The following is a 26906-nucleotide window of genomic DNA, read 5'->3' as shown; positions in this document are numbered from 1 at the left end:
ATGTTTGGAGCATCCACTATGTGCCAGCTCCTATGCTTTTAGACTCAGAAATTAGTATAAGGGTTGCTTTCAATCGTAGACAGCTAGGAGACTGCCCTGTGCATCCACAGAGTGAAATTTGCTGTTCTATTTTAGCAACTATGTAGAACTCTCTGACCTGCATGTATGTGTTCTACCTTTGTCTCCCAGCTTGACCTTCCTGGAATGTGTATTTGCCCTGGTCTTGTTTTATTTTTGTAAGCCATCTTCAATGCCTGGGCAATGAAGCAGGGGCATAAACAAACAAATGGACACATACTGGAGGCTACTCCTCCAAGGCCCTGACATTGACCCTGTTAGTTTGTGGAAGTTTAACAAGCGTTGCTTGGAGTGAGCTCATTTGAAATAAAAGCAGCCAGAGGACAAGCCTGTTACCTGCAGAGAGTTCATGGCGCTGGTGGGGGGTGAGAACAGCCCAGTGTGAGCAGAGTGCAGCCGAGCAAGCAGCAAGCATGTGAGCTTCCCCAGGAGCGTCTGCTGAGCTCCACTTCGGGGCGCTGACCAGAGGTCCGGGGAGGGCAGGGGCCACATCTCTGGCATGTCTTCATCCATGACAGTAGCTAAGGCAGGGTCGGGCACATGACAGACCGTGCTCTCTGACTTTGAATGGAAAGCTCTCCACAAGTGAAAGTTATTTTTTTCTTCTACCAACCTCATGTTTTCTTGCTTTAGATTTCCATTTAAAAGTGTTCCACATTGAACATGAAGATGTTTTTGGAGTGCTGGATATCTGGATCGAATATAAATGCAAACGTTTTCTTTGAAGAACATTCTGTTTTGTCAGAGTCTTCAGGACTTTTTATTCTTGTTGTTCTAAATTGCTAAAAAAGAAAAAGGCAGAAGTAAAGACGTGAGCCCATTATGACAGCTTGGTGAGGAAGAGCGGTGGGTAGAGTCTGGCTGTTCTCTCTTGTGTTAATGGGGAAAGCCTTGAACTTGAGTTACAATACCAATGTTATAAAAAGTATTGTGGATTCAGCACAAAGTAAGGAAGACTGGCAATCACTCTGTGGCTTTAATCAGAGCAAATTGACAAATTTGTAATTTAGAATAAAAATCCATCTTGGAGTCTCTCAAAACGTTGGCATCCACCATCCGGTTGCCTGTCCGCAGTGATAGCTCCCATCCCTCCTAACTGGCCTCCACTGGCCTTCCCAACTTCGAGAAGCTAAGTTCTGTTCACTCTATCCAGGGGTCCCTCTTATGAGTTCCTGGCAGCGGTCAGCCAGTCAGCCCCTGCTCGAACAGGCCTGAAGCAATCCATCCAAATCAGAGGCCTCTAATTAGAGGAGTTTTTCTTTGTGATGAAACAGCTAAATTCTGCCTCCAGGTAGTTCTCCTCGCTTGTCCTCGTCTCAGGTTTAGAGCAGGACAGGCCTCCTCTTTTCCTGAAGAGTGCCTCCTCTGAGCGCAACAGTATGAGGTTCCCCTGGAGTGTCCTGTGTAGGGGGCTGAGCGGCCCGTTCCCCTTGAGGGGTCCCTCAGAAGGTCCCTAACCACTGGAATTGCCCTGGCCCGAGACAGTCAGAATCATCACTGTCAGTGCAAGAGTGGGGCGCCCCTGCCCAGACAGGGGTGTTCTGCACAGATCGTGTCGCTGTCCCTGCACGCTGTGTGGGAGAGACACTGCCTGGTGCCAGCAATTCCTTCACCAGCTGTGCAGCCAAAAATAAGTTCTCGGCTGCTAAGGGCCGGCCTTTCTGCTCCCCTTCTTCTCAAAAGCTGAGCGTCCAGTGGTCTGCCAGCTGGAACTGGGAGATTGGGGATTTTTTTTTTCATTCCAGCTGAAAGGAAAAGCAGCTTTTCTTTCTTTTTTAACCTTATTATGTCAAAGGAGTTATCTTGTTCTTGAGGGCAAAAAATATCACCATTGCTTCTGAATTTGCTTTTAAAATAGCATTGGAAATGGTAGGGCTGCGTGGAGCCTTTCCTGGCTCCCTGGCAGAAGCTCCTATCAAGAGCGTCAGATGCAGCTTCCACTTGAGTGCAGGGATGGCTCAGGGAAAAAGCCTGGGACAGAGTTGGGCTCAGCAGATCTGCTGCCAGCCTTTGGATTGATAAACTGCCTATTTGCACAGAGGACGCGAGCAGCTGCTCAAACTGGAATTTTCCAAGGGCTGCAAAACTTTAAAGTGGGAGCTTGAAGTCTTTCCTCTATTTAGCAAATGTGTATTAACACCTGGTCTGTGCCAGATACTGTGCTGGGGCTGCAAGGATGAGCTGAGGGCAGTCCCTGTCCTCAGATTGCTCACTGTCCAAGGGAAGAACTGGACGAAACAAATGAGTGTGGTGTTCCTGTGATGAGTGTTCTGCAGGTGACCCAGACTGTTGGAATACGGGAGGCCTGCAAGAAATGGTTGTGGAGATGGCAGTGGTGGTGGCTGAAGCATTATCACTGTTGTTGTTACTAACACATTACGAAAGATGCACGAAGAAGCACAGGAAGGAACAGCCAGTTCCGCTTCCGATGGTCTCGGGGGATAATCCGGAATCGTCATAAAGGAGGGGATACGTGAGCTGCTGCGTGGACCACAGCGGTGAGGACTTGCTGGCAGGAGGAGAGTAATGTGCGAAAGAAGATGAGTAAAACGGATTATTTCGGGACCAGCAGCAGCTTCAGTGTATCTAAGGCACTGTGTGTGTGTTGGGGGGACAGGGAGAGTAGACTGTATTCCTGGAAATGGGGATCCCTGGGGACCTGAGCAATGGAGACAAAGTCAGGCTGGCAGGTTACACGAGCACTCTCACGCTGGAGGAACTGTGCAGGCTGCGCTGGACCCGGCTGGACCTGGGGGCAGAAAGTGGGTCAAGGGTAGGAAATGAGGAGAGAGGCTGGATTAAGGCAGTGGTGGGGAGGGTGGAAGGGAGAAGATGGATTTCAGGAAAAAATGAAATCGGGGGGCTTCATGACCTATGACCTATTCAGACTCTGTGTAGGGGGGTAGTGGTTACAAGTACTGAGTGAATGGGGGCTGGAGCTAAGAATAACATTTGGTTTCCCCTCGTATGGTTGGGGTTGGAACTGAGAGAGGGAAAACAGGAGCGGGGACGGATGTGGGAGAACAGAGAAAGAATTATGTTGATCGGTGCTGACTCTGAATGGTGAACCTGCCTTTTGGGGCTGCTGCCTGGAGGCAGTAGGGACCTGGTCGGAGGGTGTAAGGGATGGGCAGCTGTCAGCCCTTTGGGGAAGTCCCATTGCTGAGGTGGGGGCAGAAAGAGAAGGGTAAGGGGCAATAGTAAAAAGGAAGGCTGGCCCTGGCTGGTGTGGCTCAGTTGGTTGTACACCAAAGGGTGGCAGGTTTGATTCCTGGTCAGGGCACATGCTTGGGTTTGGGGTTTGGTTCCTTGTTGGGTAGCGTATGAGAGGCAACCAATCGATGTTTGTTTCCCCCCCTTCCTCTCTCTAAAACTCAATAAACATATCCTCAGATGAGGACTTTAAAAAATAAGGCAGGACCCTCACATATATGGTCAGTTGATTTTTGACAAGAGTGCCAAGACTTTTCAATGAGGAAGAGACAGTCTTTCAACAGATAGTGCCGGGAAAGCTGAATATCCAGTTTTGTGACTGAATTTAAGGGCAAAAGAATGAAGTTGGATCCTTACTTTATATCATGTATAAAAGTTAACTCAAAATGAATCAAACTTAAGTGATCAAACTATAAAACTCTTAGAAGAAAACATGGAGGAGAATCTTCACTCGATTTGCAAAGGAATTCATGCAAATCTATGTTGGATTTGGCAATGGTTTTTTGGATATGATACTAAAAGCACATGCAACAAAAGAAAAATGAATTGGACTTCATCAAAATAAAAAACTTTTGTGCATCAAAAGACACTATTAAGAGAGTGAACAGCCCTGGCCCGTGTGGCTCAGTTGGTTGAATGTCGCGGATGCACCAAAAGGTTGCCTGTTCGATTTTCTGTCAAGGACACAAGCTTGGGTTGTGGGCTCCATCCCCAGTAGGGGGGTGTGCAGGAGGCAGCCAATCAATGTTTCTCACAACTATGTTTTTCCCTCTCTCTCCATCTTCCTTCCTCTCTCTCTTAAAAAAAAAAAAAAAAAAAAATCAATAAAAACATATTTTAAAAAAGAGTGAAAAGACACCCCACAGAATAGGAGGGAATATTTGCAAATTATATATCTGATAAGGAGTTTATATCTAGAATATATAAAGAATTTCTACAACAATAAAACAAGTCAATTAAAAAATGGGCAAAGAACTTGTCTAGACATTTCTCCAAAGAAGATACGCAATGGCCAATAAGTACAAGAAAATATGCTCCATATTATTAGTCTTTAGAGAAATCCAAACCAAAGCCACGAGATATTACTTTGCACCCATTAAGATGTATATTTTCAAAAAATGAAAAAGCAGGTATTAGTAAGGATGTAGAGAAATTAGAACCCTTGTACATTGCTGGGGACTGTGAAATGGTGCAGCCACTATGAAAAACAGTTTGACAGTTCCTCAACAAGTTCAGTGTAGAATTGCCATATCATCCAGCAATCCTATCCTAGATATATGCCCCCAAAGAATTGAAAGCATTGGGAATGAGCCTTGTTCCCCCTGCTATTTGGAGGAGTTTATTTCTGAGAAGCAGAGAGAAGACACCATGCCTCCCATGTCCTTGGCCACTGAACCTATGACCAAAGTACATACCTCTCAAGTAACAGAGTGGTTTAACTATCTGAAAACCGGGAGAGAAAACAGCTTCTGAGCAACCAAAAGCTAAGTCCCCAAGTCCCTGCACTAAAACCAGGACACTCTACCCCTATGTGGCTCCAATTTTAGGCACACGCACACAGAAAACTTGAGATTCTTCTTTACCAGTCCCTACGAGTAGAAGCCACAGATTAAAATGTCTCAGGACTGGTTTCAGGAAGGCCTTTTGAAGGCACTGGTGAAGCTTCTGGAAGCTTGACAGCCTGAGAGGAAAGAAATGCCAGCCAGCAGACAGGGAAAAGCAATGTGAAGATTCCAGAAGCAAGGTGCTCCACTGAGTGACATCCCAGGATGACAGTGACCCAGCCAACACAAAGAGTCCCATTGTGCTGTGTGAGAAGGCAGGCATGATGCCTTATGCAATTCAACAACCTCATGGTGCATGTACTGGAAGTTGGGATGACATGTCCCTGCCTGCACAGAGCCTCCTGGCCTATGGAAGCGCTCCGTGGATACCGGGGTGGCTCAGCCCCAAGGTCTGCCAGGCAGTGCTGGGATAAGGGAGCCTGCAGGGGGCTTTGGGAGCCTGGCAGTGAGTACTTCCCACTAGGGTTCCGGACATGCTTGCTGGGGACAGGGAGCTTCGAGCTGGCTTTGACGCTCAGGAGAAAGGCCATCCGGTGGCTCTGTGGATAGAGAAAAGCTTTCCAAAAGAGCCCACAGTGTGTGCCCTTGTGGCCCACAGAGGCCCAGTCTGTGTGTGCTTGGCACGATCATGGCTATTCATTAAGTCCCCACAAAGTTGAAATTGCTTGGGGGACACAATTGGGAGGGGAAGGAGCATGGCCAACTGGTTCCAAGCTCAGGGGCTGGAGGCACGCGGTTGGGCTGGGTTCCAGCTCTGCATGCACAGCCATGTGTCCCTGGTGAGTAGACTTACCTCCGCCAGCCTTAGCCCTCTAATGTGGTGAAAGGGCGAAGAACCGAACCTGTCACGTAGGAATCCTGGCAGGATTTTTATAAGTAACATAGTAAAACACACAAATGAGAAGTTAGTACCTGATAAATACTTGAGAGCATGCTGGGCAGGGGAGCACATAACTCACTTGGGAAAGTTTTTTCATTAAAAGTTATTACAATATTTGAGGGTTTTATTTCATCATAATGAAGTAAACTTTGCTTACCTAAAAGAAAATGCTTCAGAGGACCCAGCCCTGAGCCATGTCACCCTCTGAGGCTCATTTCAGCACATCACCTCACCCAGCGACACAGACGGGGCGTCTCGTTCCCCACGGGGCCGAGAGAATGGGTTGTTACTGCCCTGCCCAGGCGTGAGGTAGGGTTCACCCTGGAGGTGTCTGGACTCATACCTCCAGGGGAGAGCTGCCCTGGAATTTTTCTCTTCCCAGCTGGGAATCCTGAATGCGTTTCTCCTCAGCTCCCATGACAGGCAACTGTCATACCTGGTACGGGGGGACAAGGACAGTGTCATTCTCCCCCCACCCCCCGAGAGGAAGTAAGTGAGCAGCCAGGACTTCATCACACCCCCTCCTAAATGGACAGCCTTCAAAGTGAACAGTTGGTGTTCCTGTGGGGACAGGCCCTGTGCTCCCTGCAATAGGCCATCCTGGGGTGGGGCTGCCTCCCCCTTCCTCACCTACACTCTGCCATCAGCAGCTGTTTGCGACAGGTGCTTGGGCTCTCCGCGGCAGATGGTGACCAAAATGGGCCTTTTGGCAGGTTGTACCACACGCCGCCCTCCCATCGCACACATTGATGTGCATGCGAACACACTTCCGAGCACTGGCTTTGTTCTACAGGCGCCTGTCTGGGGTTCCAGGTGACACGGGGGCTCATTCCAGAGGACACGCTTAGTCCCCTGAGCCATCCCGCTCCATCTGAGACCCTCCAGTATTTGGCCATGAGACTGTGAAGGGGGCACATGCCTGCTCCCCGGCACAGCTTTCTGCCGCCTCTATTCTGAGACCATGTGTCTCCTCACTTGCATTTGCCGAGGAGTGTGGCTGTCCCCCGGGGTGCCCACAACAGCTTTGCGCTCAGCCTGGATGAAGGCCATGAAGGCCAAGCTGCAGGGGCCAAGGCTGCAGGCTGCCAGATGCCGAGGTTGCGCCGCGCTTTGCACCCGCCATCTATTTCCCGAGTGCGGCCCTGCACACATTGGACGAGGAGACTGTGGGAGCAGGGGCAGCTTCACTGTGGCCTGGATCCCAGATACACCAGGAGCCTTGTCTTCATAAAATAGCAAGACATGGCTGTGCCCCAGTGCCAGGCAGCGTGGGGTCTCACAGCTCACTCCTGGGAGAGAGCCAGGAGGGAGTAAGCAGGTGAGCCCTTCCTGAGGGCCCCTTGGCCTCCTGACCCTGCCCTGAGTGGAGAGTTGCTCCTTCCCTGACCCGCTTTTCCATTCCCAGAGGATGGGCATGGCCAGGGCTGCCACCCAGCTTGGCACCCGCAGCCTCAGGAGCCCCGCCTGCACTGTGTTTGGGCTGCTCATTCCAAACAACTCACCAGCCAAGGCAACCAGATGAGGTGACATCTGGCTTGAGACTGTTGCCAAGTCACTCCTGTGCCAGCCCTGGCAGGAAGGAGGTGAGTCTTTGTGCCAGATTCTTAAAGAAAGAGAATAAAAGTGTGTGTTCCAGCCCCTCCTTTTCACCCTGACTCCTCAGCTGTCATTTTTCTTTCCCTGGAACTTAGACACTCTAAGGACCCAATATCCATCACTATTTTAGAGCAGACTTTACGCCTGGTGGCGATCAAAGCATTGTGAGTGGGGATGGAGTGGCAGGGCTCAGAGGTGAACCCAGGGATGATGCACACATGCTCACACACATACACACATGATACATCATGAGGGACAGAGGGGTGACAGGGCTCTTCGCTGAGTGTCTTCCATGGGTAAGCTTTTCTGCAGTGAGTGTGTTTCCATTTTACTGAATAGGCTCAGAATACAATAGGAGCTAAGTACCATGTTTTCTGCTCTTTCCCAGTATGGAGGAGAAATAGTAATGACTTTCACTGTATCTGATCTTTGTAGAGTGACAGGCGCAGCCTGGTGCCTGTGGGCCAGGCTGGAACTAGAATCTAGACTCGTCCACTTGTGTTGGGCAGGAGAGAGGGGGTGTATGTACTCAGCCAGGGAGGCTGAGAGAAAGTCTGCAGCCAGGCCAAGTATGGTATCCAGTAGCCATGGCAGCTTGGTTGCTGTATGAGTTTGGGAAAGTTACTTAACCTCTCTGAGCCTCTGTTAGTCATCTGGAAAATAAGAATAGCCTTTTAAAGAGTGTCTTATGAACTTTCAACAAACACCACTACAAGGTAATATTGTCATTTAATTTTAGAGATGAGGAAGTTGAAGTACAGAAAGGTGAAGTGATGGCCAAGGTCATTCAGGTAAATGGGATATCATGACCCAGAAAGGGGAGAGGTGGGGTAGGGGATACCCAAGAGTACACAGGCTAGGACTTATTTCAGGAATGTCAGTTGGCAGATATGGGCAGCGAAGCCTAGGGTGTGCTGGCGTTGTCTCCTCCATGCTGGCCACCATGCACTGCATGTCTTCAAGGTATCCACTCTCCTTCTTATATGAATTAAGCTGACAGCCTACTTCCCAACACAAAAATGTGTTATTTTTTTCACATGTGACCTGTGTCTCCCCTGTTCTGTGCTTGTTCCTTTGATTTCTTTGTCTCTTTGAAACATCTTGTTGTTTAGTTCTGCTTGGTGGCCAGCTGAGAACTCCTTGAAATATATCCAGTTCAAGGAACCAAGGTGAGATTCATGCTGAGAATGGCCTTGAGTCTCGCCTCGTCAGATGTGACATTTGCTTTGTATCGTTTGCGAATGTGATAAACAAGACATACACTTCACAGTGTAGAGGTGATGTAACATACCCTTGCTCTCACAGTCAGCCTTTCATCGGCACCCCTTGGTCCATGGTCAGGGTCAGGGATAGACTTCAGGGTCATGAAATGAGTCAGCAGACCAGATGGAGGACTATGGCAACAACCCAGGCACAGGTCGATGATGGCTGAGCCTGGGAAATGTCAATGAGAATGGGGCGGGTTTATGTACCATTCGGGATGCAGTGTCACGATCTGCTTGGTAAACATGATTTGTTACAAGACTTTAGACGGGAGAATTAACAGTAGCAATGAGATGTATAGCTTGGGGGATATATGGCTGATGATTTTGTGTACCAAGAAAAGGGGCAGGCCAGACGAGCAGCTTTGGGGGAAGAAACATGGCTCTGATTTTGGATGTGCCAAGCCTAAAGCTTGGGGAGGGGGGCCGTGAAGGGCAGGTTTCATTAAGCAGATGGAGAGAAGGGTCTGGATCCCAGAAAATATGGAGTCTGAGTCGTCATTGGTCTGAACAACACAGTACCTGGAACAGAGTTTGCGTTTTCATTATAATTCCTACTTGCTCATTACATTTGAATGCCTGTTCTGCATCCCCTGGTGACTGCATTCTGAATCCAGATCAGGCATCAGTTCTGAGAGTTTTGTCCAGGATCACTTAAATCTTTAAGCTACTCTGGCAGTGCAAAGATCCTTTGAGTGGATTAATGGGATGCAAAGAAGAACCAGTAGATATAAACTTCTTAGACTTTCAGTAAAAAGCTATGGATAGGCTGACAAGCTTCTACACCAAATTCTAATTTCATTTCAAGGGTAATCATTAGATCAGGAGCACAGCAGAAAATCTGTATTGTCACCAATGGGGAACTAGCTTACTAACAGGACGCCAAAGCCAGACATAAATGGCCACATCTCTGGGTGGCAGGGGATGGGGTGTTAAAAATCAAGGTTGTCAGGATCATTTACTTGGACCAGCCTTAGTTTACATCTTTACAGTGATACTCAAAGGGGAATTTAATAATAAATATGTAATTTAAACATCCAAGTTTTTAGATGAAGTTAATCTCTTTCATCATATTGAAAGCAGGTAATATGAGTAAATATTCTGCCATGGGCCCAGTAAATTGTCACACAGTGGACATAAAGTATTTTTTAGTTAAGAAGGCAGCTCTGGTGAGTGGTTAGGAATGGGCTCCGGAGTTGGACTGCCTGGGTTCAAATCCTACCTCTGCCCTTCTCTCTGCTAAGCATCCTCCTTACAGAAATAGGGATCATAAGGCACCTTTCATCAGAGAGGCTGTCATGAGGATCACGTAAGTAACGCATTCAGGATGGTGCCTGGCAGAGTAAGTAAGCACTCAAGAAATGTCAGCTCTGCTCTTCTCCATCTCCTCCCTACCCCCACATGCAATTTCTTTTCCTGGTCTTCCAGAGACAGCGATTTGCACTGAGGTCTTACTAAACATTGATCAAGATATTTCTCCATTAAAAAAAATCACAGGAAAAAAGGTTATCCTCTGAGACCTGTGTCCAGGTTATCCTCAATGGCACCGGTCAGTCCCATCCATCCACGCTGTGCAGCTTGTGACATTTAGTACTCGTGTGGGTGGAGAGCTTGGACACGGGCCACCAGCACTCTAGTGTGGGAAGTCTGTTCCACAGGCTGTGACTGCAGAGTACCAAAAACCTGCATGGCATGCGGACAGTTAGTTGTGCTGGGGCAAAACAAAAAAGGGTGAATGAAGGATCAGTTAGTGCAGCTGTGATCCTGTCACCTTCTCTAGGCATAATCCCTGCACCTCAAGTTCCCACAGGGTAGCATTCCAAGGGCTCAAAAAGATCATCACGTCTTCAAAAATAACTAACAGGGTGAGCAGTGCCACTGAAATGTAATATATCATTTTGAACGTGTGATCTCATCTATTCCTTAAAACAATGCTGAGAGATCGGTCTCTTATCCCCGTTTTGCAGAAGAGAAGGCCAAGCCTCAAGGGCACATGGTTTGGTGGAACCAGGGTTAGAACTCAGACCCCTCTTGTCACTTCCATCTGTACAAACCTGACTTACCTGAGGACCCCTGGAGATACTAGAAGGAATTTCTGATACTTAGAGATACAAAGTGCTACTTTGAATATATAGCCATTGTCTTAACTCCAGTTAACATGGACTTACATGACCTTAACTGGTAACCACACCAATTATATTGTTTTACCGAATTTAAGTTGTGTAATTATCTTATGCTCCTGCCATCTTCTCTCATGGGAGATCTAGTTCTTCCACTCTTTCTGAGCCTTGAAAAAAAATTAAAAGTATGCCTTGGCAAAGAGCACCCATAGCCTGGATTTTTTCTTTTTGCTTTTCCCATTCCCACCCCCACTTCCCGCCCTTCCTTTCTTTAGAAAAAATTCTGACTGTACTTCATTGCTAAGAAGCTTAAACAGCTTGAATAGAGTCTTCGTTAATCCAGACCCCCTCCATCTTATCTGCACTCGGGTTTTACTTTTCCCTTTGTTATTATGTTAGCAATTAGAGGAGCCAAAGAGCGAGCCCTTCACTGACGCCCGCTTAGAAGCTGAGATGGTGCTGCCGGGCCCAGGGAGCAGCGCGTGCCCGTCCCCTGCAGCTCCTGGACGGCGCGGACAGTGCCACAGGGAAACGGCCTCGCAGCCTGTCCCCTTCAGCTCCTGGACGGCGCGGACAGTGCCACAGGGAAACAGCCTCGCAGCCTGTCCCCTGCAGCTCCTGGACGGCGCGGACAGTGCCACAGGGAAACGGCCTCGCAGCCTGTCCCCTGCTCACTGCGCATCCTAAAGCTTGAGCGCAAACGGACAAAAGCTGCTTTCCTTTCTTTCTGTCTTTAACATCATTATATATTCTCTACCATGTGAGGCTGGAAGCTAAAGCATTAAAGCAAAATATATCTTAAGTGAATTTTCTTATAGACTTTATATTTTATTTTATAGTCCTATTTTTAGCTTCCTCTGATAATAATAATAAAAAAAAAATCCAATCATTTAATTCTCAGCCCTAGACGAGACAGTGTGAGGTCATTCATGTTTCAGCCCTGGGGAGAGCCTCTGCTTGCAAGCCGGCCAGCCTGTTTGCAGGTGACTGATGTAACCCACTCCAGGGCAGAGAACATCTCGAGGGAGGCTTTAATTTCTTAATATTGAAATGAGCACAACTTTTATTGTCTTAATCAGTGAGTAAAAAAACCCAATAATATTGCTAAGCCTCATTTTTTAAACTCAGTGTAAGAGGATTTTAAGGAATTGCCATTGCTTTTTAAGTTACTGTTGAAAGTTGATTTTCTCTGCGTTCGGGAACATTCTCCCCGCAGTTCTGTGGATAGATGGTCACACAGCGGTTCAGTGAGACTTGGCTGAGCTGTTGTGTAGACATTACCGCTGGGCGGGGAGAAGGTGTGTGCTCAGGTGTGTACAGAGCGGTTGTACTTGAAAAGAACACGACTTGTCTTTCATCACTTTGCGTGAGCTCAGAACACAGGAGGGCCCATGTAAAACTGCAGCAGAAATCTTTTATGTTGAACTGCCTTCTTTCAGGATATCTGGTTGTATTGAGGGATGTTTTTATGAACAAAGAAAGAATTTACCGATGATAAGTAATAGCCTTTATGAAGTCATAATGAATATGTTTCAACCATTTGTTTGAACAAGTAAGTAATTTTATACACAAAAAACCTGAAAGTTCCTCAACTGCAGGGCCACGTGCTATTCAATTCTGGATCCCTGGTACCTTGTACTGTGCCTTAAAGGGAGACCTTAAAGGTTTCTTGAACTAAATTGAAACAGAAAATTGCTATATGTGTGCATGTATATGTACATGTGGATAGATAGATATTACATTCAATATAAAATATAAAGCATTATGTTATAAATATAAAGCCAAGATACTCAATACCAAGATGCTGTCGGGGCAGGGGTTATACATTTAAAATCACAGTGCAGCTTTGGAACCTATAAAGAATGGTCAAAACTCAGCAATAACAACAAACAGATTATTAAAAAACAGGCAAAAGATTTGAATAGGCACTTCGCCAAGAAGATATACAGAAGTCAAATAAGAACATTAGAAGATACTTAGGAGTATTAGTCATTACGAAAATGCAAATTTCAACCACATTGAAAGACTGCTACACACCGGTTATAGAGTGGCTAAATTAGAAATAAGTTCTGGCAACAATGCAGAGCAGCAGGAACTCTCAAACAGGGCCAGTGGGAATGCAAAACTGTACACCAGTTTGGGAAACCATTTGGATATTTCTCATCAAGTTGAATATGCATTTGCCATGTGACCCAGCAATCCCACTCTTAGGTTTTTACCTAAGAAAATTAAGACTTATGTTTACACAAAAACCTATACCCAAATCTTTACAGCCACTTTCTTCATAATGGCTTCAAACTGGAAACAATCCAAATGTCCTTCAGTTGGTGAATGGATATGCAAACTGTGGTATATGCACACCTGAGAAGGCCCTGACCTCTCACCTCTGGCTGACCTTAAGACCCTGTGCAGGTAAAGAGAGAAAGATAAGGCAGAGCTGAAAGCTGCTATAGCTGTGAAGCTGTGTTTGCTCCAACATACATACAGGGCCAGAGGGTGGAAGACGTTGCTTCACAATATGTAAGGAACCCTGTACCCAGTCAGTAGCTGATTATTTGTTAACTATGTGGAGACATCAGTGTCCACACGCGAAAGGGAAAACAGACTTTACAGAATTAGCCCAGGAAAGTCAGTAAACAATGAACAGTAGCAGCAGCAATAACAACCTGACTTTCAGATTTACATCATATTATTCTAAATGTCCAGTTCTCAAGAAAAATATTATGAGACACAGAAACATGCAAGAAAAACTTATTAGACAAAGACTTTAAATCAGATATTATAAATAGGCTGGAAGAATGAAAGAAAACCATGTCTGAAGAATTAAAGGAAAAGCAAGAACAGTGTCTCCCCAAATAAAGAATATCAATAAGGAGATAGAACTTTTAAAAAAGAACAGAATAGAAATTCTGGTCTAAATAGAACTAAATAGAAATTTAAAGGTACAGTAACCTAAATGAAAAAATAAACAAAACAATCCCTAATGGAGCTGTGTTGGTAGAAGAAAGAATAAGTGAAAATCAGTTCCTTGAGATTATTTAGTCCGAGGGACAGAAATGAAAAGAAATGGTGGTGATTGCCCAACTCTGAGACGGTGCTCAAAACCACTAGAGTGTAAACCTGTTATCTTATGGGGTGATAAATAAACCCAATAAACAGTTATCTGAAGGAAAAAAAAGGAAGCACAATTTAGAAAAGGCTCTGGAACACAGGCTCAAAGAGAGAACACTTTAACAGGAAGGGTGAGCCCCTAGCTTAACCGTCCCACTTTACAGTTGAGGAAACTGAGGCCTAGCTGGTAGAAAACTGCCCAGTGACACACACAGACATTGACCTGTCCTACAGCTGCGGTGAGGACCGTGGACCCCAAACTGCCTCAGTTTTAGCGCTGACAGTGCTGCTTCCTGAGTAGCCCCCTATTCCCAGCCAAGTCAAGACCGGTGCCACTCTGTCTGCAGTTCAAATCCGGATGAATCCTCTTCCCCGTGGCTCTGAGTCCCTGAGACTCGGGTGTGAAGGAGAAATGGTGGCATTCAGAAAAGTGCCTTTACTTCACTGAGTTCAGTGCACTAAACCGAAGCCTCTGGCATTTTGCTTTAAGTTCTTTTTTATTCAACCTTTCAGAATGAAGGAGCTTTCCTTTTCATGAAATCTGCATTTCATCCCCAAGGTGAAAGCCAGTGTCCTTGGCTTCCTCTGGAAAATGACAAGTGGGTTCCTTTGTATACTAAATGCAAAGGACATAACAAAAACAGTTCATGGTTTTTGATTTTAGATATGAAAAATAAGTTAATTGATTTCAGATATGAAAAAGCAGATTATCACCCCTAGAGCTATAGACAGGGAGGGAGGGAGGAAAGAAGGAGGGAGGGAGGAAGGGGGAATGGTGGGGGAGAGAGAGAGTGAGAGAGATCCTATAAAACTGGAAGCCATGAAAGGAAAACTCATAGGAAACGTCATTTGAATTCTCCAAAATCACAGTCCTCAAAGGTAAGATCAAATCCAGAGAAAGCAGCAGCCCTTGAAAGTGTCATTGATGTAAGCGCCTCGTGGTGCAGGAAGCACTGTGAAGCCAGAGCAAGGGGCAGTGGCTCCTTCCAGCCATCCACCCCTGAGCTGCTTTTCCTGGTCCACAGTGGGGCTTCACCTTTCAAGGCATGAAGTACAGAAAAGGGAAGGACCCAATTCCTCTTGCACCCAGGAAATGAGGCTTGGAATTTGTAAAGTATGGGAAGTAAAGAGTATCAACTGTGTAACGAAAAAATAAGCCATTGGCCACCTCCTTCCCCTGCATCTCCACCTTGGTCTGAAAGACATCCCTGTAGGCCAGTGGCAAACCTCAGAGGCACCTGCCAGTTTTGTCTGGGTTCAAGTGTTTCCTTTAATCTTGTAAAGTGCTCTCGTGTGTCACTGTGACTGCAGGGCAGACGATGAACAGAAAGTGTGGAGCCGGGTTACCTGACCTGGGAACAAACAGAAAACTAGACCTAACTTGGTGCTTCTAAAGGCCTCCCACTCTCAGCCTGGGTCCCTTTCAGCTCCCCCACCCTTCCTCTCCAGGACCTTCAGCACGCCTCAGGCTTGCCTCCCTGCCTCTCTCCCTTGCTCCCTCCATGTGCTTGGAACAGGCCTTTCACTGCCCTCACAGCCGCCAGTTGTAAAATTCCCAGTTTAGCATTCACCTTTGGGACCTACCTTCCCAGCTGGATTTGTCTTTCCTTCCTCCATGGCCTCAGAGGACCCTGTTTGCACCTTGAATGTTCTAATCTTGCATGCACATGTGTGTCCTGTCTCCTGTAGCCAGATTCTGACCTCTGGATGGATGGACAGCCGTCCTCTTCATTCCCCAGTGTGTGGGCGTGGCTCCCATTTTGTCACATTTAACTGTCAGTCTGCCCCCTCTGGTCATCACATCTTCATCACACGACCCCACTCTCCCTCTAAGCCATAAACTCCTTCAACTCAGGGAACTCTTCCTCCAACACCTAGCATGGTGCCCGCTTAGCTCAGTCCATGGCACATGGCAAATGCCCCACAATGATTACTGAAATTAGTTGATTAAGTGAAGGCAGAAAGTTAAACTTACTGCACAGAAGTCTTAAGATGAGTTTACACTGAGCTGTGCCTGTCTCCCATGATCTTTTGGCATCACAGCTCAAACCAGAGAAAACCAGGGAACTACAGCAGAGGAAATAAAATAATATGTGTGGAGCCCCTGCTTCAGATTGTCACTGCCCTCACACCGGGTCCCATGGGGATGGAGCCACCACCAGCTAGAACAGTGGCCACTGTGGCTGAGGGGAAAGTATGAAGCCCGTGCTGGTGCTGGGCAGCTTCTGCCCAAACACCATGGAGGACCCCTCCACTCGCAGCCTGTTGACCAGAGCAAGTCGCATGCCATCCTGACTTCTAGAGGGATGGCAGGGATGCTGGTGACCACTGATACAGTCTGCCATGCTGGTCCCTAGAGCAAAGCTTCTCAAATTCTAACATGCACTTGGATTGCCTGGAGATGGTTATAAAAAAGGATGATGATTCAGCAGGTCTGGGGAAGGGGCCCAGTTTTGCATTTCTAACAAGCTGATGGCCCATCGCCCACACTCTGAGGAGCAAGGGTAAAGCTTTGAACCCTTACTGGCCAAACTGACCTCCCCCTCTCCCCCTTCTCTGCAGAGACAGAACTTGTAGCTATCATCTTGTGTTGCAAACCAAGAAAAATATCCTTGCTGATCAGAAGATACTTGAAATTTACCTTGAGGGTGAGGGGGACACAGAGGAATAGATAACAAAAGACGCAGAGTCTGGGAAGGACAGAGCACAAGAACATGTCGCTGTTCTAAGAAGCCAAAACCATTCCATCTAGAGGCCACCATTTTCTTCAGTGGGTTTTGTAAATAGACCAAGTTAGATCTAATTGTGTCACCGCTTTATCTGCTTTGCCTCCCTTAGCTCCACAAAGCTGTGAAGGGTCAGTGCAGCTCTGACTGGGCCCTATAAAGGTCTCACCCCTCTGAGCACCGTCCTTGTCAATGTCACATAGCTGTTCCAGGGATCTTCCACTAGCCCTAAGTTGTCCCCCTCACTGTGCCGACAGTCACTCATAAGTCACAGTGGGTAGTTCTGTGGTTCTGGATCCTGGTGCTCCTGTTGTTCCAGAGGCCACCAGGGGCAAACCTGCTCCCTCCACACTTGTGGCTTTGTGGGTGCCCTGGGCCATCCTGAACTGGATACACATTAGCTCAGCCTCAGCTCAGCTCACAGTAGATGGTATTTTTCTTTCTAGTGGTTTTCTTTAAAAGCCATGCCAGTCGTTTAATGTCCTTTCTCAGAAGTTTTGATTTATGGTAATCTGGTCAGCCAGAAGCTGCCAGTGGAATAAAACTGCTGACTTGAGCACTGGCCTTGGCTGAGTTTATTAAGCTTGAACAGTGTGTGCCTATGTGTGTGTGTATGTGTGCACACTCAGGATAGAAACATAACATGGAATTCCATGCAGTTAGACCTGGGAGGAACTGAAGGGGCCTCACATGGGGAATGCAGTTACCAAGGAGTAGGCTGTGCCTGGTACATACTCCCTCCTGCCACTAGAGGGCACAATGAGCAACAGAATCCTTATCTCCTACCCTGCCCCAGAGACTTTTTCTCTAAAGCAGGCCTGGTTGGCCCCTGGGCAACAGTTTCAGGATGAGTTCTTAAAAGTCAAACCCCAATTTTCTGTGAGGCTCAAAGGATAAAAGTTTTTACAGTAGGTAGGGGAGGTGGGGTTAGCCTTTTTTAATGAGGCTTTAAAAAATATGAATGCCCAGCTTGGCATGGCTCAGCGGTTGAGCATCTACCTAGGATCCAGAAGATTGAGGTTCAGTTCCCGGTCAGGGCACATGCCTGGATTGTGGGCTAGATCCCCAGTCAGGGGCGTGTAGGAGGCAGCTGATCAATGACTCTCTCATCATTGATGTTGCTCTCTCTCTCGCTCTCCCTCTCCCTTCCTCTCTCTATGATCAATAAAGTTATATTTAAAATATACATATATATGAATCTGATGAGGTTGGCACTTAGGTCTCTTCTTCCTTTCCTGCTGGCTCTCCCATTGGCAACACAGCCACTTCTCACTGGGCCTTCGAGCTGTTCTTGAATTAGTCATCTTTCTTGAAAATGTCCATTGCCAATTAGATATGCCTGCATGTTTCCAGAGCCCTGTGATGGGGAATGGGAAGTGGTCATGATGACTTTGGACTTGGAGGCCCTGTTCTGAATACTGGGCCCATGGGTGGACGTCAGAGGGTCATAGAAGCTTTGAAATTATAAGCAGATATTTGTGAGTTTATGTGGGAGGAGTGTTCCTTGTGTTCATTTGATTCTCAAGGGAATCTGACCCCCTCCAGGTGTTAAGAATCACTATTATAAATTCAAATTTCTTTTTTATGATACATTGTCTGAAAAGTGAAAAGTGTAGGGTGTCTTTAGGTCACTCCATCTACAGTGAGGATTGAGCTGATATCACATGACAGCCTCATGAGCACTTGTATACATATGCATATACAAGCATGTACATACGCATCCCTCCCACACACGTGCACACATGTACACACATATGTCAGTGTCTCTAAACTCAAGCCCCCCTCCCCCCCTCCCTGCTCTGCTCTGTAGAATTCCAATACAAAGTTCTTGGTGGGCTCCTATCAACCTTTTGTACATTGGACAAACTGTAGGACAGTACAGGCTCAGCTCCCTGGGTCTCACTTATCCTACATTCCCAAATTCCAGGGACCACATGCATGTGGGAAAGAGCATGGAATCCAGGTCCGGACAGACCTGGATTCTTGTCCCAGACCTACCACTCACTCTCTGGGCACATGAGCCTGAGGATGATTGTTAACCAATTTGACTTTCCTTTTGGGTCAAGTCAGAGTAGACATCCAGCCCTGAAGGGTTGCTGGCATGATGAAATGAGAAAGTGCACCCTACAGCTTAGGGGCCCTGCAAACTTCTCCCTGGCTTCCGTTAGAAATTCTATATGGATCCTGGCACTAAAAATCAAGCTCTGCCTCATGACACCGAGTAGGTCTTCTGTCATCTCTTGGCATTAGGTGATGCCTGGGAAGTATATGGAACTCAGTGTTTGGAGGGCATTTGTCCCTCCAAAGAGCTGGGAGACTGTCAGTCCCGGCTTTCTCTGCTGGGTGACCTCAGGTGGGCCTCAGTGCTCATTTTCCATCCTTATAATGCAGTCATTGGGACACAAAAGAGAAGAACTGAACTGCATGTTTGGAGCAAGTCTTTTCACTGTTGTACTCTGTTTGCACTTCTTTGAGGGGTTAGTATACTAACAGGAGGCTACTGACACATGTGGGCCAGGAAGTATCTAAGTAAATTGTGGGTGGGCTTCTCACGGGGCAAGATGTATTCTTTGACAGCTGAAAAAATGATGAGATGACCTGAGAAATATACGTCATGCTTTTGGGTTCCAGGGATGTGAGCAGGGTGGGAGAGAGTTTTATCTAAGTGTGGGATGATCCATGTCTAGAACTCTCTGCGATACTTTGAAATAATATACTGTCCTCTCTAAGAGAAAGTAGCATCTTTATCCGGCCCCCGAGACAGTGGCCTTACGGTAGTGATGTAGATAGTCAGGACGGGGGCTGTCATTCTGCGGCTTCCTGGAGACTGACTTAGCACAAGCCTCCTCCCGCCCTGGCCTCACTGTTCCCCACTGAGAAATGAGAATAACAGTTCCCACTCCTGTCAGTCAGTGCCTCACATGGACTGGAGTGTGTGAGGAAGCCCTTTGGAGACACTGCAGTTTGGGACAAACACAAGGGCTTGGGTTAACACTGGCCTTGCCACCTTGATAACTCCTGACCTTCCCTATAGATGCTCCGCCACAACCTGTGCTGCTGCGACCTCCAGGCTGCGCTTTCTCCGGGAGGCCTAAGAGTGTATCATTTCCATGCAATAGGCTGAGTATATTTGGGCACTTGGGGAATCTCAGCGAAGCTAATAATAAGCTTTTCAGCAGGTTGCAGTAAGCAGAACAGTCAATTGTTCATTAATTTTATTAGAAGAAAGTTTCTTGCCAGCAGACCTGGAAGGATGGGTTGGGCCCAGGCCACATCTCCTAGTAGAGCATCTGTAATGAGGTGGCCCAGCCACTTCCTTGGGCATTTGTGGTGTTTGGCAGGAGTGGCTGGGGCTAGAAACAGTTGTTGGAGAGCTAGGAGCTCTGTCCCAGCTTATTGGCTCCCACCTCTTTTTCCTGCCCCACAGAAATTGGCTTTGACACTGTAAAAGTGCATGGAGGCTTACTTTAGGAGGGCAAAATGGGTGGGCAAGCTTTCCTCCAGCCTGGGGGTTGATGGGAAAGGGAGCCAGTACTGTTGTGTAGTTAAAATATGCCAGGTGCTATGCACTTTTTATGCTTTATCTTAGATTCTCACAGTAGTTCAATGGGCTAGGTGTTGTGCCCATTTTACAAACAGAAAATCTGCTTCCAGAAAGAAAATGACAAGAGAATAAAGGCATAGGAGGTTTCCTGGGGCCATCTAAGAAAGCAGTGAGGTAAAAGTCTGAGAAAAGCATATACCAATTCCATGAGGTGATCTTCCAGAGATTTCTGAACCAGGTGGCACACCCTCTAAAAATCAACAAGAAAAAATATGCCATGAACAAAAAGCTTTAGATCATTGTTCTGGAATCAATAAGAGTGGGAGATAAAAGAGTGAGGGCTGGGGAGTTAGGCCCAGATCAGCTCTTCCTCTGGAGCTGTCCTGGCCGAGAGACCTAGCAGGGAAGGGACCTGAGGGACTGGCTGTGTGGTGGGGCTGGACCCAGCCCTGGAGCCTGGAGAGGTGGGGAACGGGCTGGGCAGGGTTGGGCCCTGGGGCTTGACCAGAAAGAGAGGCCACACACAGTGGAAGGGGAAGACAGTGCAAAACTGACCGTCTCAGACAAGATCTAAATAAGCAGAAAGGGCTGAGGAAGTGGCCCTGCGTCCCTGGCACTGCGTCCGCTGGGTATGTCTGAGCATCATGTCCTAGAGGTGGCTGAGGCAAGTGACTTGCTTTGGTCAAGTGAGAAGGCAGATACCCGGCTGTGGGGAAGAAGGGAAAATAGAGGCTAGATGGGAGTTTTCATTTTCCTACTTCCTCTTCTTTCATATCCAGTTTCTTTTGTGCATTTTTGTCCCCCTGCCCCCTGGTTGTGGAGCCACAACTCTGTGCTGAGTGAGGGCCTCAGCCTGGAGGCCGGCTTGCCCAGTGTGGAGGGGCGATGTTGACCGCGGGCCCGGTGGCCCTGGCATGTGTCTGCCACCTGACAAGACCTGTCCAGAACGTCCCAGTGGAAGGGGAGGTGGAGGAAGGCGTAGCTCTGCTTCTGTGGGTTTTCATCACTGTGGTTGGTGTTTTCCTCTCAAATAAAAGTGAGCTGTCTGCCCTCTTGTGGCAGAGGCCTGGCAGTGCCTGGGCCCCACCTTCGTGCCTCCCTTCCCACTGCTCCCTCAAGGCGAAGCTGCCCCTCTGGGATGGTTGGGGGGTTCAGTGAGAGCTGGTGTGGGGAGGAGGCGGGAGCCTGGCAGTACCTTGAGGGCATCGGCTCACTGCCTCAGGTGGAGGAGTTTCTGGGGAGCCATCCTTGTTCGTACAGGGAGGACAGCCGCCTGTGAAAGAGAAGTCCAGCTGCCAGGGTGCAAGGAGGTGGCCCCAGAGGACAGAGCCCACATGAGGTGGGTGAGTGGGGAGCTGGGCAGACCCGGGAGCCAGGCCCTCGCCCTGATGGAGGCAGAGGAGAGGTGGAGGATCTCAGCGGCGTTCACGGCGTGTCTCAGGCAGGTCCCGAGGCAGCATCTCTGCAGGGCCGCTTCTGCAGCAGTGAGTGGACGAGCTCCGTGGGTGTTCCTGGGCTGCAGAGCTAGTGAGGGTTCCAACTCCACTTGTAAAGCCCGAACCCTCGGGAGCCAACCTTTTATTTGGTGCTTGGGTACAGCTACAAGAAATAAGAGAGGTTCTTGCCCTGGCCGGTGTGGCCCAGTGGTTAGAGCGTTGGCCTCTGCACCTAAGGGTCTCGGGTTTGATGCTCAGCCAAGGGCATGGACCTGGGTTGCAGGTTCACGCCCCACCCCTGGTTGGGGTGACTGCCAGAGGCAACCAGTCCATGTGTCTCTCTCACATCAGTATTTCTCTCTTTCTCTCTCCCCCTCCTTCCCTCCCTTCCACTCTCTGAAAAGCAATGGAAAAATATATCCTCAGGTGAGGACTTAAAAAAAAGAAAAGAAATAGGAGATGATTTTAAATCGGCCCTAAGTGCCCCCTGGCTCTCTGAACTTGGGCCAGGAATACCAGGTCCCGACTTTGTACCCTTTTCTTCCCACTGGCCCTTGGCCTGACCCCCCGCAGCCCTCATGCTCACTGTCACCAGAACCCTCCCCTGCCACAGCCACCTGGTGTCCCAACGCCTCCCTTCAGTGCCATTTCTTCACTGGCAAATACTAGTGATAACTGAAGTGTGTGCATCTCCACTGTGCACGTGGCGCTGATCCGGTTTCCCTCACGGCGAGGTCACTCCTCACCCCAGCCAGGCAGTTCACCGAGCCCAGGCTCTCATTCTCACGGAGGTTCTGCATCCTGAACACAGCACCCACACCAAATGCTGTGTTAGCTGGGGCTCAGGGGCCGAAACAGAAAACGTGTGAGGTGTTTCAAGTAGGGTGGATTCTGTAAAGGGAATCTGGTGCTTCCAGAATCGTTAGAAAGGCTGTTGGAGTGAAGGGCAGGGAAAAGCACCGCTGGATTTCAGGACTTCAGGAAGCTACAGAAATCACTGGAATCCATTGTGATGACTCCGCCTGCAGCATGAGAGTGGACGGTTCTCAGGAGGAGCCGCAGTCTCAGGTCTGCTCGCTAAACATACCTGTGCCTGTCCTCACAGCCGCACCCGAGAGCAGTGGCTTCTCCCTGGACCTGGCCTCCCAGCTCCCACCTGTGCCTCTCCCCCTGGTGGCATCTAAACCTTAGTGCTGCCAGCAGCGGAACCTGGGAAATGCAGTTTCCAAGCTTTCTGCCGATGCAGTGCCAGGGCGAGAATGCCCATGATCAAGACATAGTATCTGACACACTTTTAAAGATAGGTGATAATAGCAGCGTTTCCTTCAGATGGCTGTTGTGAGGCTAAAATTCACATTGTGGAGTCTTTGTGCAGAGCTTGGCACATGGTGAGCCCTCCATAATTGCTAGGTTACAAAAAAGTGTCAAAACTGAAATTGGAATGGCTCTTCATTGTTATTTCTTACCCTTGTGCGGAAACTGGCTGCTTCGGAGCGGTGGGGTGCAACCCGCCCACCTTGGCGAGGATCCTGCCCCTCACCATCCAGCCTGCTTGTCGGATCCTCAGTCAGCCTCATGTGGGCTCAGAGGGCTGAATGGAGGCGCAGGAGAAGGGTGAAAGTTCTCAGGGGAAAACCGAGGCAGTGAACCATGCTGAATATTAATGTGGGATTCCTGGCGCTCTGCAGATGTGAGGACCAACAGACAGTCAGACTGGTCAGGTCCCTTATGGAAACACAAGCCCCAGGCCCCACCTTCACCCCGGCCAGAATGGAATCAGCGAAGCCGGGGCCGAGTCTCTGTAGCCTTGTGCTCAAATACTGCAGGCAGCCTGGAGCAGGGAAGAATTAGGGCACAGCTGAAATCCAAACGGGAAAGGAAGCAGGCTAAAATCCGCCGGGAACAATGTCTGTTTCTTAATCCGTCTCCTGCCCCAAATAGCTCAGCTCTCCTCCCCCAACTTGTGTTTATGTGTCTGTTTCTTTCCCTGGCAGCAGGTGCCACCAGGCCTTCAAGTAGGTCACAGGGGGCAGCGATGAGCCCACGCAGGCCCTCAGGCCATGTCCTCCCCTGACCTCACTCCCCAGGCTCCTGGGCCTGGAGTCACAAAGCCCAGGCCCCAGTGACCCTCTGCTGCCCAGGGCATCCTGGTAGGTTCCTTGTTCCCTAGAACCACAGGGAGCAAGCGGGGGGTCCTCTGTCCAGCCTGTGAGTGGGCAGGGGCCCTGTCCCTGAGATGGAGGCAGAGGGGGCGGCCCTGGGTGGTGCTGCAGCCCTCCCTGCCCGTCCTGCTGGTGCCCTGTCGTCCCCTCCCACTGCAGCCCTCCCTGCCCGTCCTGCTGGTGCCCTGTCGTCCCCTCCCACTGCAGCCCTCCCTGCCTGTCCTGCTGGTGCCCTGTCGTCCCCTCCCACTGCAGCCCTGCTGAGTGCTCTCGGGGACTGCGTTCGTCCAGGGCAGCCAGGGAACCACTCGTCCCTGCTGTTCCCCTGGGAAATCAAGGACCTTATAGCTCGCCCAGAATAACCCAGCTGGGGAGTGGCAAAGCCCAGGCCGGCAGGGACCAACTGCACATCCCTAGCCATTTGTGTCTACCTCCCTCCCAGCCCATTGTCCCCGTCCCTTCTTCTTGGGACCATCTCTGCCCAGGATCGGGTCCTGATCATGCCTTTCTCTCCACAGGTCCTGTCAGAGAATGGCTATGGCCAGATCACGACCGACATCCGGGAGGGACAGGCTTTCTACTATGCAGAGGATTACCACCAGCAGTACCTGAGCAAGAACCCCGATGGCTACTGTGGCCTCGGGGGCACCGGAGTGTCCTGTCCGCTGGGGATTAAAAAGTAATATCTCCCCATGTGGTGGGCCCTTGAGGTCACAGCAGAAACGCTTCCAACAAATTGGGCAGTTCTTTTGAGGTTCACGTCGCTGGCTTTTTGAAGTGCACGAAGCACAAAGGCCCTGGTGGAAATCTGGTTTATTGAGGTGTAATTTACACACAGCGCCATGGCAAGTTGATAACATGTAATTTATTTCCTAATCAGGTGTGGTGGGAGTGGAGCTGTGAAGTTCTGTGGATCATCTGGGGTCTGAATGAGGATAATGAATATGCTGTATTCACTGTTCTCGTGCCTGGGTGCCTGCCGTAGAAGCCAGGGGAGGAAGGAGGAGAGGGGGGCTGGATGGGGCATGCTGGAAATCCTTCATCCAAGCCCTGCCCACCTCACACACCCTGTGCCCTCCAGTGCCTTAAAATCCCCCCAAATTTATAGCCTCAATGAATCATTCACTGAAATGCTTTGCTCTCTGATCCTGCACATGTGTAAGGGGCTTTCTCTCGCTCTTTGGCCCTCCTGTGGCAGAGAAAACGTGAGTTAGCTTGATGAATTCTAGCACGTTGCTTACAGCTATGAGAAATGCTTGTTCTAATAAAAGACTACAGTCTAATAATACAAACTGTGTGATGTCTCATCCATCTTGCACTGTTTAGGTAGGATATCCCTAAGTATTGTAAGACAAAAACCTCAGAGTCATTCTCCCCCAAATGGGAAATAAGATTGAATTTTTTGGAGAACCATCCACCCCTTTGGCCCTTTGCAACTTTGGTAATAATAAGTGCTTTTCACACACACGATGTAGCTGTTCACATCAGGACTATTCTAGTTAGAGAGAACAGACTCGTGCAATCCCTGCCCTGCAGTCTATATTCAAGACAAGGTGTGGGGATGTAAGCAATAATCATGTAAACACATGAATAGATAAGATCATTGCAGGCCCTGAGAAATGATCTGGAGGTGGTTAGTAGGATAAGATCGTAAGTTATGTCTGGGGTTGATTCAGCTACACTGGTCAGGGGAGGCCTCTGTGAGGTGGCAAAACTTGTCGAGAACTAAATTATCTTAATGATGCAAAGGAGACATGTAAACACAGGCTGGGGGAGGAGAGTGGAGCTATTTGGGGCAGAAGACGGATTAGGAAATAGACATTGTTCCCCGTGGATCTTAGCCTGTTTCTTTCTTTCCCCTCCTGGATTCCTGCTGTGCCCTAAGCATAGATAGACCTAATCACTGTCAGCGCCCCCTCTTGGGTTGCTTGAAGGAAATGCTTTCCAAATACAAACTGCATTTGTCTTGTACTGAGAAATGATGTCTCATTTTTTCAGTACAAGTGTGGTGATGGAGAAACAGAAAGGCCAGAGGCTGGAATAGTGTGAAGTCATGAGGGTGGAGCCCCCATATCGGGATTAGTGTTTTATTGGAGAAAGAGACAGGAGCACCCTCTTTTGGTCATATGAGGACATAGCAAGAAGGTTGCTGTCCTCAAGTCAGGAAGTGGGCTCTCCCCTGACACCAGATTTGTTGGCACCTTGATCTTGGATTTCTGAGTTCCAAAACTGTGAGAAATAAATGTTTGCTGTTTAAGGCCCAAAGTTCATTACAGCTATTTTTGTTATAGCAGCTCAAGCTAAGAAAGTAGCCTGCGCTGATATCTTTTTGCTCCTCCAGATTCAGATTCAGCTCCTCTTCATCTTGCCCCACATCCTGTGACTCTTGAATGGACTCTACCAATAGGCTTCCCTGCTCTCGTGGTTTAATTTGGGCCTGGCCCACAGAAAGCACTAGCAGAGACTGAGGGTAGGAGATAAGTTAGGTCAAGGTATGTTGTGCTCTCCCAACAGTCCCCGGGGGTTGGTTCTGTGTGGGTGGTACAGGCCCCATACTATCACTCATTGTGACCTATAGCACTGTCGTTTTGGGGTTTACCTAAACCCTGTTCACTTTGTACGTGTTCCCTGTATGAATGAACCTCTCCTTAATTATCCGGTTTGAGTGTGCCATCTGTTTCCTGGCAAGACCGTCACAGACACAAATGGGGAAGGAAAACTTTCTTCCATAATTAATTCCAAAAATTACTATAAGAAGATGCTCCTGTTCTATGTTCATGTCAATTAAGTAAAAATGTTTTAAAATACTATACTTTAGTATGTAAAACCACAGGTTTTAGAGCTGAAAGGAGTTTTATAGATAATTTAGATGACTGCCCTCATTTTATAGATGAGGAAGCTGAGGACCCAAGAGGCAATTTTTCACTATCAGAAAGTGCCACAAATTCATTCATGTATAAGAAAGAAACCTCCCTCCTGTGGTTTTCAGGCCACTTGCCTTGGTCCTGGCCTCGGGGGCCACCAGAGAAGTCTGGCCCTCTTCTTTAGGAGACAACAGATACTTTAGGATATTTGAAGACAGAGACCACTCTCCCCAGATCCCCAAATAATCTTTTCTAGGCTAAATAGCTTTGTAGGTTCCTTCTCACATCCTGATTCACACCTGTGGTCCGGCACTACTAGATGCCCTGGGCCCAGAAATGAAGGTGATTT

General features: G+C 48.3%; 1 protein-coding gene across 2 annotated transcripts in view; it reads left to right on the top strand.

Annotated features, from left to right (window-relative positions):
* The window catches only part of MSRA (methionine sulfoxide reductase A), a 350861-nt gene that overhangs the window by 294389 nt on the left and 29566 nt on the right, over window positions 1–26906 (top strand). The window contains exon 6 of one of the 2 annotated variants that reach the window (XM_087815974.1): window positions 24212–24985. The exons of the other annotated variant lie outside the window; for it this stretch is intronic. Within the exon in view, the coding sequence (XP_087672100.1) occupies window positions 24212–24376 (165 nt within the window). The 3' untranslated portion in view covers window positions 24377–24985. Of the gene's footprint in view, window positions 1–24211; window positions 24986–26906 lie in introns of those variants that run through there. 2 annotated transcript variants of the gene reach the window in all.

Source organism: Miniopterus natalensis, chromosome 4 (assembly GCF_054644295.1).
Source record: "Miniopterus natalensis isolate mMinNat1 chromosome 4, mMinNat1.hap1, whole genome shotgun sequence".
NCBI lineage: Eukaryota > Metazoa > Chordata > Mammalia > Chiroptera > Miniopteridae > Miniopterus > Miniopterus natalensis.
Note: the sequence above shows the minus strand (reverse complement) of the source record. Positions and strands in the feature narration are given on the sequence as shown.